Raw genomic sequence first — 12,984 nt, 5'->3', positions numbered from 1 at the left:
TATTTGAAAGTATACTTTATTTTATAAACCCAAATCCTTACACTCTAATATACAATTCTAGAATTTGATCGTTTATGAGAAATGGCATTTCCTTCAAACAACATATAAAGCAAAAAATTCAGGTGCACAGCAAATTTATTAAGATTTTATGCGCTTAGGCCGTCTCTGAATCTTTACCTAAGTTATGAAACTTAGGTAAAGATTCCTATGAAGGCAGTCGGCTTACAAATGATTTAAGAACGTAGAACTAGAACAATTATCTTAGTATAGGTATATTATATATATTTATTGGTTTACACTACCCGATTACTTCAATTCGTCTTCGATAGGTATCCACTAAGGGCAGACACCGGTACATTACTGCAATCAATATAAGAAACGTAAGACCCATAATATAGGTATAACAAGGCTCACCCCTCCTAAAAGTCATTCCAACAGCTCTCTCAACTAAGATACTCGTTAGTTTTTGTCAAATATTTATGCTTTAATGGAAAGAGTGTTAAAACCGGGCTTTCTTCATATTACACAATATGATACTACGTTAGCGTTGTTTCCACAGCAATGTAAGACCATATTTGAGAACTGGCAGTAAATCTAAATTTACAACAGTTCATTTTTTCTGACGTTCAAAAGTGTATACCTATAAGAATAAATGAGATTTTGATTTTTAAATATGAAGCGACAAATTGCGTATGGGTAAAAACCTATGCGTAGGTAATTCCTTCGACGACTTACAAATTTAGCGCAGCTTACTGTGCGCTACGCACTGAAGAGTTTGTTTGATTGAATGTGCTAATCTCAGATATTTATATTAATCCAGTGGTCCTACAATAAGGGACTTGGGCCAAGATTCTATAGCTTTTATTGATATATTTTTATAGACAAAGTTAGTTTTGAGTGACAATTTATCGAGTATAGTTTCAAGCAACATCACCATACGCGTTAATAATATTTTTACAAGTTTTTCTATTCGCATTGGTCTCAGAGAATAGTTATATGGTATTTTAACTATGAAGATTAAATATGTACCGAAAAGAAAAGTGACTTCTGGTACCAAGAAGGCCAAACTCCACACGCCATGATGTTGGTAACGGTAGAGAAATCCAGCGATGGAGACAACAAAACCGAGAACGATGAACGCTAAAGTGTACCACAAGTACACTCGCAGTAGCCAGGCATATTCCTTAAAGGGAAAGTAAACGTTAAAACCCAAATATATGAAAGTTCGTATAATAAAATGCACCTAAAATTTAATCTCCACTATTATCTTATAAGTGCTTACTAATTATTATAAAAATGCCGCTAAAGAGTTACATAAGTACAAGACTTAAATTGTCTTGTTAGAATAAATTTTATAAAGAAATCCTCCGTACTGTGGGTGGAAAACCTTAATATATTAAACGATTGTTTCGCGACTAAGGCTGAAGTTGACGGATAAAGGACAATTTCAAACTACATTTTACCAGTTATCAAATGTCATAAAAAAGTGGGTTATATGTATATACATAGTACACATAATCATTAGTTCTTAACTTTTTTAGCGTTTGCTAGTAGGAATTGCTAAATGACTAATGAGACAGTCATAGCCTGAACTGATAATCCAATTCACATTAACTTTCAGAATTCATTTTTGTATTTGGAATAATTTTTGGATGCTTCTTTCAACGATTTATCTCATCCATTTAGACTAATACACAATATTATATCATTTGATTCTACTTACTACAATAGATCCTAATAAGAGTAGCATATTTGCCATTTGGAAGAATGTTAATAGTAGATTCCGTAAGGTGTCCACATGACGTGGGCTGGTTATACATTCACTACCATAATTGGACACAATTTCCAATAAGCATCCTACCTGCAATGTTAAAGTTTCTGCTACTCGCCGCTAGGTGACACGATATGCTTTATATAGGGAAAACATATTGCGTCATTTTGATAATAAGTGGTTATAGGTACCTAAACAAGTCGTCGGTTTTATCTATCTTCTATCGCAATACAATTATTGTGGTAACCTGTATGCATTATGTAGCATGAGCTGTATACTTCAAGCATACCAGTAATAGTAACATATTTCAATGAATCCAAATGTAACCTTAGAGTGAAATATTTTGTTCCTGTTACCTAAAATTGGGGTCTACACATTTATATGGGGAAGATATTAGTGACGTAATTTCAAATTAAATTGTAAAGTATTTTTTCTTGATACTTGTAAGTGACCAGTCTTCTTTTTATTACGCAATTAATTAATAAAACCGCGAATCGAAACCAGGTTTAAAAATATATCTCGGACGAAGTTATGGCTTCTCTAAAACCTGCGTAGATACCTACGTACAAACCTGTCCTATAATAGAAATGAGCACCACACTGGAACGAGGTGTCAAGCAACAACATCGCCCATCATCACATGACGTCAACCTTATTAGGTCTTCCATAATCCTTCCTTAATAAGCTTATTAAACAATATTCCTTGAAATTTCACTGCATTCGTTTCAGATGTTGCCTATCATGTTGATAATGATGTCAAAAATCAAAATATGGTCAGAGTTATCAATACGTCATAAACATATTTGCTAATACATATTGCCAAAATCCATTTTAAAATGGCAACACCAGAGAAAGACACACACACCGACTCGCGTATACATAAGTGCCATTGGAGTCTCATTAACAGGATTGCTATACCTTGTTCTGTTTCTATTAAATTTCTTGAATGGTAAAGATTCTGTTGATGAAGCGCTCATATCAGTATTAGTTCCTAAGTAATTGTTGAGCATTGACAATTTTTGTACCTATGTAATTATCATGTACAATATTTGGCAGGACAGTAATGAAATACATATCTAGTAATAAAACAGTAATGGGGCAGTATAGTCAAATAAATTAATCTTGTAATATACTGCTTATAACCGCTTTGTGGCAATAGTCTCTCTCTCGTATGATTTTACGTTGCTGGACATAGTTATATATTTATATATTATGTGAGATCTTGATATACGCTTTTCTGCGATCTCAGTTTTCCTTAACTGTATAGTATGTAGTATATCCTGTATAGTATTTTCCGTGCACCAGCAATGGTGGTTTAGGGCGGTGATCCATTGGGCGTGAACAGTATTTCATTTAATCGTTTATTTTAGGCTGTTAGCTAAGTTATAAAATAATACAATTCCGTCATTGAGATTTTTATTAAAATATTTAAAAAGGAAACAATGGAAAGGGTAAACTTCAATAGTTTCTTTTACTGTGTGACCCTCTTGACGTGATTGCTAGCTCCTTTGCTTAATTCATAGGCAATGAAACCTTATTCTTATGTTTTCTTCTTGCTACCTTCTTTGAATTTTTACAGATTTTTTCTATAAGAATGACAATTTCACTGTCAATAAATATCCTAAATTTTCTCAAAGAACCTACAAAAGAAAAGAAAGATGTGGCGATTCCTTATATTATTTATATTAATTTGTGTGTTTCAACAATCAAAGGGGGAGGTATTCGAAGGTATTATTATATTATTACTTACAAATACATAATTTTAATGTATAGACAATGGTGACCTAATGTGTATTTGACGCTTTTCAACATCAAAGACTTAAGGAACTTAGCTTTATTACTCTTAATCTTTATTAATTTAAATTATTTCTAATACTTTATATAATTTATTTTAGATATAACTAGTAAGGAAACGTCGGTAAATGATGTAGAGAAAACTATCAGAAAAATAGAGCGACTAACCATAGACGCTGAGAAGGCTCGTCGCGAGAGTATAGTTCCTATCGAAGATACAGAAAAACTCTATGATGAAATCGCTAGGTTATTAGGTGACTTAACTGAACTTATAGCCGCTAAGAACAACACATATGCATTCTTCAAAGTACATGGTGTTGACACAGTCATCATACCTAATATAAGAACAACATATGACTCCTTACGAGGGCAGCTTTTGAATCTTATTAAGACATTATTTAAGTCAGCACCGACCACCACTAACACGTTATTACCGATCAATATTGTTGATATGTTGCTAGATGTATTCGAAAATGATGACAATTTGGCATTAAAAGCACACGCCTTAGATATTCTCTACTTTTGGCTTCCAAATAACCCAAAGTTACAAGCACGGGTGATGAAAGTAAAAGGCCTGGAGCCGTTTTATAGGCAAATATCGAAGCTAGATTCTGAAGTTGTTTTTAAGTTGTTAGATCTGTTTAACACGGTACTGGAGGAACATTTGGCTGCGCGGAACAAAGATCAAAGGAACAGAATCGACTATGAGAATTTTAGAATGTATCAGATGATAGGTTTGATTGAACGAATGTCTACTGTGATGGTCTGTGATGGCCTTCTAAATATTTTTAAAGTCGCGGTGACGATTAGCGAAAATGCTGAAGAGGTTTTAGCACCAGTTTTTAAACTGATGAAAAATATAAAGCCGTATTGTATGAAGCTATATAAATCGAAGGAGTCTGCGGCGAATATATTTAATGATATGCATAAGTATATAAGAGATAATAAAGATATTAATTTTGAAGCATTAGGACTGAACTACACCGAAATAGAATTTATTTTAAAAGATTATAATGAACAACTACGAGAACATTACAAAGATGAATTGTAAATGAAAGTATTATAGTCAATTTCGTTTTTAAAAACCTGATAATAAATTTTTGACTTATATATATTTTGCTTTTGTCTGTCGCAAAATCCAGCAGAAACAAACCTATTTTTAACTATTTCCTTAAGAGTCTAAAACCTAGACCTCCGCGCTAAAAGTGTATTATATGATCCTTTAAAATCCTACACCTAAGTAACATTAAAATATATCATTGTTAAACTGCTTAACAATTAGATAAACGCGGACCCTCCACGCAATATCGACCGCAGATAATTTTGATCCAGCATTGTGCAATTCCATAGACTGAGCGATAGAAGACACAATGCGATACGATCAATTGTTATTTTATGATTTATTGTGCGCTGACTCGATCTGTTGCTACTTAATTTATTATTATGGCAATACTTATAAACGTCAGAAAGGTTATCTTAAACTTTAGCTTACATACCTTCTCTATGCATTATCTAATCTTAAGTCTATGTTATAAATTTTGAATAGGTACTCTAAGATGGGAAAATAGGTATGCATTATAATATTTCGACAGTGCTACGAGAGTATGAGCGGAGCTAACCTCGCTATTTGTCTCTTCGCAAGTAACATATTTTCTAAATAAAAATATTTGAAAATCAACTTTAGTTAACACTACGCTAAGATTTTCAATACCCATTTAAATCTGCGAACATTATAATAAAAATATAACAGTAATTGGCCATTTAATATTGTCACATTTAACTTTTTCCCAAAGCATCAACTTTATTCTTCTTCTTTATTGTCAAGTTTCACCGCAATAATTAGTTTATGATCAATTCAATACAATATCATTAGAACGACAACAGCGCACTGGGTGGCCGCCATTTTGTTTCTTTTGTAAGTTGTTCCTTCCGTTCGCAAATCGTTATCGTCAAATTGATGTCGTATTTTGAATTAATCGACATTTATTATAAAAATACCATAATAAACTACCTACATTTTTTTGATTGCACAAATTTTAAAGTATTTTCGTTTCGGTGAAATATAATTTTAAAATGGCATATATTTGCAAAAATAGTATTGCTGGTGGTGATGGTCCGGTGTTTGGTTATTGTTGGTGGCCCAATAATGGGTTACATACAATTATAGTATCTGAAGAAAAGAAAAAGCTCTAACTTCAATGACATTCTTTTTGGCTTAAATATCTATGATAGTCTTGGGTGTAAGAAACATGGCGTGGGAGTACTACAAGGTGTAAAAAGTCAAAAAGCTCGATTACACAAATACAAAATCATAACGAATCGATCACTTTTTAGGCGGCAAGTAAAAAATTAAACCATTCAACTGTCAAATGTCAAACTCGTAAAAATTTGGCGCGCAACCTGCCAGAACGAATTTAAAAATAAGTTCAAGTGTTGCCCGTGAGAATAAAATTGCAGCTTTTTGCATTTTAAATCATGAATGAGCATTGTAGTGTAATGGCCTCTGCAAATAACGTTATTTATATTGTGGACGCAATCCTTAGCACTCTATTTGAGCAACGAAACGGTGACCATGATGAATAAACGAATAAAAAATATAATGTACTAAATCATTTATATACGGGATACATTTTTATCTATAACTTATGTTTTTTTTAGATTATAGGATTACTGATTAATTCCTTTTTATGTTGTCGTTGTCAATCGTTAATAAGTACGTTTCTAATGTTAAAATTCAATTTTACCTGTTAATTACTTGAAATACGACCTATATACGAAACAGTAATAACCAAACCATATACATACCTTCAAATATCGCTAACAAAATTGAAAGTCAAGAACTTATCGTGAAACTATAAATAATATGGTTACCCCAGTGTAATTGGCTTGCAGTAGTCAGGTAATAAAAAAAATTCTAAGCGTAGGCGTGACAATGCCCACCTGACTGAAATTCCCAGGCCATTACTAATTTATGGTCAGTGTATTTTTTACAATCTATGACTTTGTAAAAGTAATGCGATAATTATACAAAATGTTATTGGTACCTACTGTAAAATGCCATAAATGAAAATTTTTATTAATAAATTATTCAACATCGCAAAATATTAAACATGTTAGTTATAAATTGCTAATTTCACCTATTTATCAATACTAGTAATTTGTAAGGCTGTTTATTTTTGTTAAGCTACAGATTGCCAAGCTACAAGTTTCTAGTCAGAAACTGACAATCCAAATTCGCTACAATCCTTAATGGATGGATGGCCTCTGCATTTTTCTGTGTCTTCCTGTGCTTCTGAGATAAGCAGGTTTTCAGAACATTTTCCTCCACCGAATAAATATTAATTACGCTGATGGAATTGATGGATTGCCTTGGTATACCTACGACCAGAACTCGGAACGAACGACCTGTTAAGTAAAAGACTAATTAAAACAAACGTATGAATAGTTTTTCGCATATCCTTAACATAACACATGAAATAAAATAGTATGTAGGTTTCATAAAAAAAGATTTTGACTTAAAAACCGTTCAAATAAAATATAAAAGACTAGACTACGAAATAAGAAATCCTTTTTGCATTTTTCCCTTTTTGTGTCCTATGGCCATGAATGAAATATTTCGTGGCCTTCCCACAGACAATAAATGTTTACATTGGCCCGGTCATTAATTTGAAGCTAGCGTTCATTCATTCACAGTTCACCTGCTCCCGCAGACAATTTTTTACAGATAGCAATAAATTATTGACAGCGAATTTGTAAGATCGTAGGCGGGTTATCGTATTAATAAAATTGTTTTTTCGGCTTAAGTTTTTATTTATTCTTTATATTAAACTTCTCCCACGGTTGTATTTTTAGTAAGCAAGTTACAATAGTTGTATTATATGCATATAGTATGTTTAGGCTACACGGGAATGTCGAATTAGTATAGCTAATAAATTCGTTAGCGCATTTCAGGGTATAACAGTGATTGTAGCCACGGATTGTATGTGTCGCTATGTTAAACTAAAGATATGTATATCATGATATAACAAAATCTTAAAGTATATGGTTGTAACAAATAATCCCTACCAATAATGCAAATCATTTTGTATCCTCAATGGGTAATAATATTACTTAATACTATGTTAATTGTTAATGCATGAGAGTGATAATGTATAAAATTAATTACTTAAACGCAAAGCAAATGGTTTTTTATAAGGACAAAACATTTAAAAGACAACCCATAACTAACAATACCATTAACAATCGATAAACATTTGCGTAATTGGTGTAATGACATCTCATTCTTCGAAAAGCTTGGTGTCATGCTGGGCGCGGACTTCCGAATTACATTGGAGTTTAAGGCATTGAAAACGAAACACGTGGGAATTAGACTAATTTAAGGAGCAAAGGACAGGTAATAGATTTATATAGAATTTTGTCTATTGAGCGCGTTACGATTTATGAAATTACAATTCTTAAAGATCGCATACATCAGGCTTTGTAATAAAGGTTGATTAAGGAAGAAAACAAATGCAAATGTGCTTTAAAATTGTTGGTATTGAAGTGAAACTTCTTTATAGGGGTTGGAAAAAAATTTAGTGTAACATTTTTTCGTTACGCGTCACATTTTTCCGTTACGCGCCATCTTTTGAAGTGAAACTTCTTTTTCGACGTATGGGAGAAATTTTGTAGCAGGTTACGCGCCATGTTGCTTTTTGAAGTCAAACTTCTTTATCGGCGTTGGAAAAAAATTTACACACATTTGTCACATTTTTCGGTTACGCGCCATCTTTTTCTTGTCCCTACCACGGTTGATCCGAAGAGATTCGAAGCCATTAGTAACAAAAATATATAATAACAATAACAATGATAAGTAGTAATACTAATAATTCTATTACAATTAATGAAATTCTGTAATAATCTTAGTACTACATAGTAGTACAGCAATAAGTTAAAATGATATAATTGTATTTGTATTCATGTCTATGATAATAAAAGCCTTTTGTTAAACTTTATCTAATTTAACTTTACTTAACCAATTTCTGTAAAGTTGCATATATTTAGTAGATCATTTTTCGAAAAATAAGGTCATAAAGAAGTTTCACTTCTTACGTGTGTACACCTAGTACACACACATTTTTTTTTTAATACTTTATGTTTTTACGCCTAAGCCAGTGAAAATATTTAAAGGAAATATGGTATGAAATAGTTAATATTAAAAACAACGTGGTTTAATTTTATCTATGGAATTTCGACAACTGTATGGAAAGGACCAAGAGGAAGAAGGAGAAGAGGTCGCCCAAAAAAAAGGTGGATAGAAGAAATAGAAACGGTAGCAGGAAACGAATGGAGAAAGAAAGGAAAGGAAAAAGCTGGAGGACGCCCTTTACCTGTGAAGGGGTTCCAATCGACGGTACTGAAGGAAGCTAGGATATAGGATAGCAAGCAAAAGAAAAAATGTATAATAATGTAAAATAATCTAAGCTTTGTATTATAATTTGTTTTTGTCATGATTGGAAATAAAAGGGGCTTTATTCATGCATATTCTATAATGAAGACTATATCTTTGAGATATATATTATAATAGGTTTAAATATGAATTATTGAAGTATAGCTATGCAAAATAAATGAACTACGTAAACATATTGCCAAACAACACCCACGCTAAGAGATTGGTGAATATTTTCCTGAATATGCATAATCGGAAAAAAATAAGTTATGATGATAATAAATCCTTTATTTCCGAATTACACGATTAACATTTAAAGAGTTACCAGTTTGCTTCATTTATCAAGTTTGTATCACCATGTGACCTGTCCATCTCCATTCTGTCTATACAAGCTAGTATATCTGTACCTACCTACCTAACTTGTATTTTTTTTCTAATATCCGAGTTTCTGATTTTGTGACTCAACCTTATTCCAAGCATAAGGACTCCTTTCTATTGCCCTTTGACACTTCGCAAGTCTTTTTCTCTGAATATGTTATACCTTTAGTTAAACTCAGTTTATTACTATTTTTTTATTATTTAACAAGTTATTTATAACTAATTGTATATTTCAAAAGTGTAATTCTTTATAGCAATCATCACTCCCTGTAGCTGTCATCAATAAATGATTGATTTTTTATTGCTCATTCAAAACGCAAGTGTTCTCATGACACAATGACACAGAGTCAAAATATTTTGCGAAACGCTAATTGTTTATCTGTCCATAGATATTCGCCGGAAGTACTTTTGTTGTTTTCTTTATCCGTTATTCATAAAGACGTACATGATGCATTGATCTAAGGCCATGTGAATTGTATAGAGGCATTTTGTTGTTATATCTTCACGTTTTATATTGAATAGATGTGATTTGTCTGTTGTTCAATTCAAAGCACGAGGCTATAGGTATAACTGCTTTATACTACATTTTCGACAAATATTGTACGAAAGCTGAAAAAAAGACAGGCGGGCAATCTTTAGGCAGACGTCGAGGCAGAATATGAATTTTCACCCGTAATTTTCCTCGAAGTCCGTCGTATAACAAATTAGTTTTTTAAAGCACTTTTTGCCGCGCACCACCGCTATATGGAATCAGCTGAAATATTTCCGAACCAATTCGGCTTAGGGTTTTTCAAGAACGCAACGCACTTGTGAGCCTTCTGGAAGTGTGTCCACGGCCGTATCGTCACGGCCTCTGAAAAAATATGAATATGTATTAATGGACGAAAAGATATTAAAATATAATAGATAATTATATTTTTTAATATTAGTGAGGCGAGGTGCCTATATAGACCATACGGTGACGCTGGCGAGTATTTAGATTTTAGACCATAAGTTTAACAATTATAAATAACTTAACTTATTATTGGACATTATGAAAATGTCCTATGACATTTGCATGCCTGTTTTCATATGGCTGATCGTGCGGATTTTAATAATTAATCGATCTAAATGTACTTTCTTTGCAATGTTGGTTTATTTTTCTTATAAAATGATATAAGTAGATTATAACTCGGTTCTTCTCATATTTGTATTTTTATATAGAGAAACCAACGGAATTATTTACAGTTTTTCAAGACAAATATCAAACCGATTAAAACTCTGTATCAAATTATTTTATATTATATTTTATAGTAAAGGTTAAAGAGTTGATACAGAAAAGTAGGTATTCAGTAAAAATACGTAGGTATGTACATATTTGTATTGTCAAAACAAACGTATATTACGTGTATGGTATGGTTTAATTGGTACTGGTATAATTCCACTTTTATTTGAACAAATCCTTAAACAAAATTTTACATTATACAAGTTAGGTATAATTGATTTGACTTTCACGCAACAATTGAATTAAAAAAATAATGATTTAAGAATTCACTAATACATTTTTAATTTATATAATATGTATACTCTCGTTTTCACTTTTCATTTCTCGCGGTGAAATTTTTTTCTCTTTGACTCTTTATTGTAAAATTAATGTTCTTATATTTTTGATTGGTTCAAAACCCTCTGGCTTGATAAAAAAAGATCTAAACGTGCTTTTATTACTTGAAGTAAGAAATTTAATAAATGGCGGCTACCTATCTGTTAACATCAAGAACGAAGCACATTAATTTGTTTTTAGATATTTCCCGTAACTTTTCATACTATATTACACATATTATACTATATTATATATAAAGGTATATATGTATCAACGTGTGTTACATACTCGTTTGATTTGGTTATAATTGTAGTAGTAGGTAAAAATAAATTTTTACAAACGCTGCATAAAGTATTTTTATTTTAAAATATTTATAAATGAAAGGATAGAGTAAAAATAAGTTATTTATGTAAAATAAAATTTATTTTCAAACTCTAATAAACTCTTTATACAATGATTTATATATACATATATAAGTACAGATAATTCACAACCTTGGTTCTTAATTATTATATTTCTCATTTACAACTACGGATTAGGAAATATTATTATAAAAAATATATGTTTTATCTTCTTTTCAATGTCTGTATATTCTGGCACTTGTTTAAAAAACTTTTATACCGTTATTTAGATTAATATCCATACAAATAAGGAAAACCACCAATACTGGGCATGGCAGAAAGAGGAACGAAGACTGGCAGCATTCTCTCTGCTTGTACAAAATGGGTCCTCGTGTGCTTCTTTAAATGGTCCCGTCTTCCGAATTTCTTACCGCAAGTCTGACATGGATAGGGCCTGACTCCGGAATGAATACGCTTGTGCCGTGTCAGTTCTTCATTTCTTGTAAACGTCTTCCCACAATCCTTTTCATCACATTTAAATGGTCTTTCCCCCGTGTGTATCCTTACGTGGCCTTTTAACTGGCCGTTGTTGGAGAAGCCCACATTGCAGTGAGGACATTTATATTTCTTTGGGCGTTGTTTACGGGCATTCATAAGCTTCGCTTCATTCTCTTGTTGAAGGATTCTTGCGTATTCTAGTTCCATTGCATACCCTTGAGCAAGTGATTCTATGAGTAATGGGTCTGTTGGCGGGATCCCAAGTGTCTGGGCGATATCGGTAGAAAGGTATTCTGGTGTATAGCCCGGATATGTGTTAGGTAGAAGGGGGTACGCAGTATATGTTTCCTCATGTTTTGTTGTAGGTTTAACGTCACTTTTTGGACTCTTTGCGGGTTCGTCTAAAAGCCTGTCGCAACATTGAGTGAGGCTCTGTACTGGGGACTGATTGTCTAAAAATATCGGCTTTATATCTTCTGAATCTTCGGTTGTCGTTGAAACTGTGCAATCTTGGTGAACATTGCCGTCGCTTTTTTTAAAAATGCCACGAATTTTCCTCAAACGATTTTCACGCTTTTCATGTAATGTTTGTTTTGGTCTCGTAGTTTTTATATTATCACCATTTATTATCTTAATTCTTTCATCATTTTCACTGACATCCCAAGGTCTAAAAAGCTTGGAAAATTTCTGTTGAGACAGCATCGCAACAAGATATCACACTGGATTATAAAAACGGACTGAGACCCTTTCTCGTTTCAGCAACTTTTATATACATTCCTTTAACAATAAATTTAATAAAAGCCAAAAGAAGAGGGATACTTTTGAATGGACGAAAGAGACGAAGTATTCAATTGTTGCACACTTCTAAATCCACTTACACTTTCTGTCTATGACGCTGTCAAAATTCACGCAACTATATTTGTTGCGATAAGGACAGTAAGGTCTACCTTTGCAGGGCAATCTTTGTAGTTGTGATGTTTACTTACGTGATACTTGTCATAGTGTTTGAGATAGGGGTGTGTAATGTTATTTATGTTGATTTTTGTGCGCGGTCGGAAGGCGGGCCGAGGGCAGAGCGTTCCGTACGAGTGGTCCCGGCCCTAGCAGCTGCATCCTCGTTTGTTTTAATGGTTTTGGCGATTGTTGCGGTTTCCATTATGTTACATACACATGCGATGTCCTTTATACATATAAAT

The 12,984-nt window shown here is 32.6% G+C and overlaps 3 protein-coding genes across 3 annotated transcripts; 1 reads left to right on the top strand and 2 right to left on the bottom strand.

Moving 5' to 3' along the window:
- LOC125054574 lies at positions 1-2,562 on the bottom strand. The gene is made up of 4 exons (XM_047656552.1): positions 2,343-2,562; positions 1,724-1,861; positions 1,030-1,183; positions 1-360 (listed from the first exon to the last, which is right to left on the bottom strand). Exons 1-4 carry the CDS (start codon positions 2,436-2,438, stop codon positions 299-301), a joined length of 450 nt encoding a protein of 149 aa, XP_047512508.1. The 5' UTR covers positions 2,439-2,562; the 3' UTR covers positions 1-298.
- An 804-nt stretch (positions 2,563-3,366) lies between these two features.
- Positions 3,367-4,647, top strand: LOC125054673. The gene is made up of 2 exons (XM_047656689.1): positions 3,367-3,498; positions 3,666-4,647. The coding sequence occupies exons 1-2, from the start codon at positions 3,429-3,431 to the stop codon at positions 4,613-4,615; spliced, it is 1,020 nt and encodes a 339-aa protein (XP_047512645.1). The 5' UTR covers positions 3,367-3,428; the 3' UTR covers positions 4,616-4,647.
- Positions 4,648-11,581: 6,934 nt separating this feature from the next.
- LOC125054865 (Krueppel-like factor 9) lies at positions 11,582-12,556 on the bottom strand. The gene has a single exon (XM_047656998.1). It carries the CDS (start codon positions 12,488-12,490, stop codon positions 11,582-11,584), a length of 909 nt encoding a protein of 302 aa, XP_047512954.1. The 5' UTR covers positions 12,491-12,556.
- Between the last annotated feature and the right edge of the window lie 428 nt (positions 12,557-12,984).

The sequence above is a fragment of the Pieris napi genome, chromosome 12 (assembly GCF_905475465.1).
Source record: "Pieris napi chromosome 12, ilPieNapi1.2, whole genome shotgun sequence".
Classification (NCBI taxonomy): Eukaryota; Metazoa; Arthropoda; class Insecta; order Lepidoptera; family Pieridae; genus Pieris; species Pieris napi.
The sequence above is the reverse complement of the archived record's forward strand: the minus strand, read 5'-3'. Positions and strand labels throughout refer to the sequence as shown.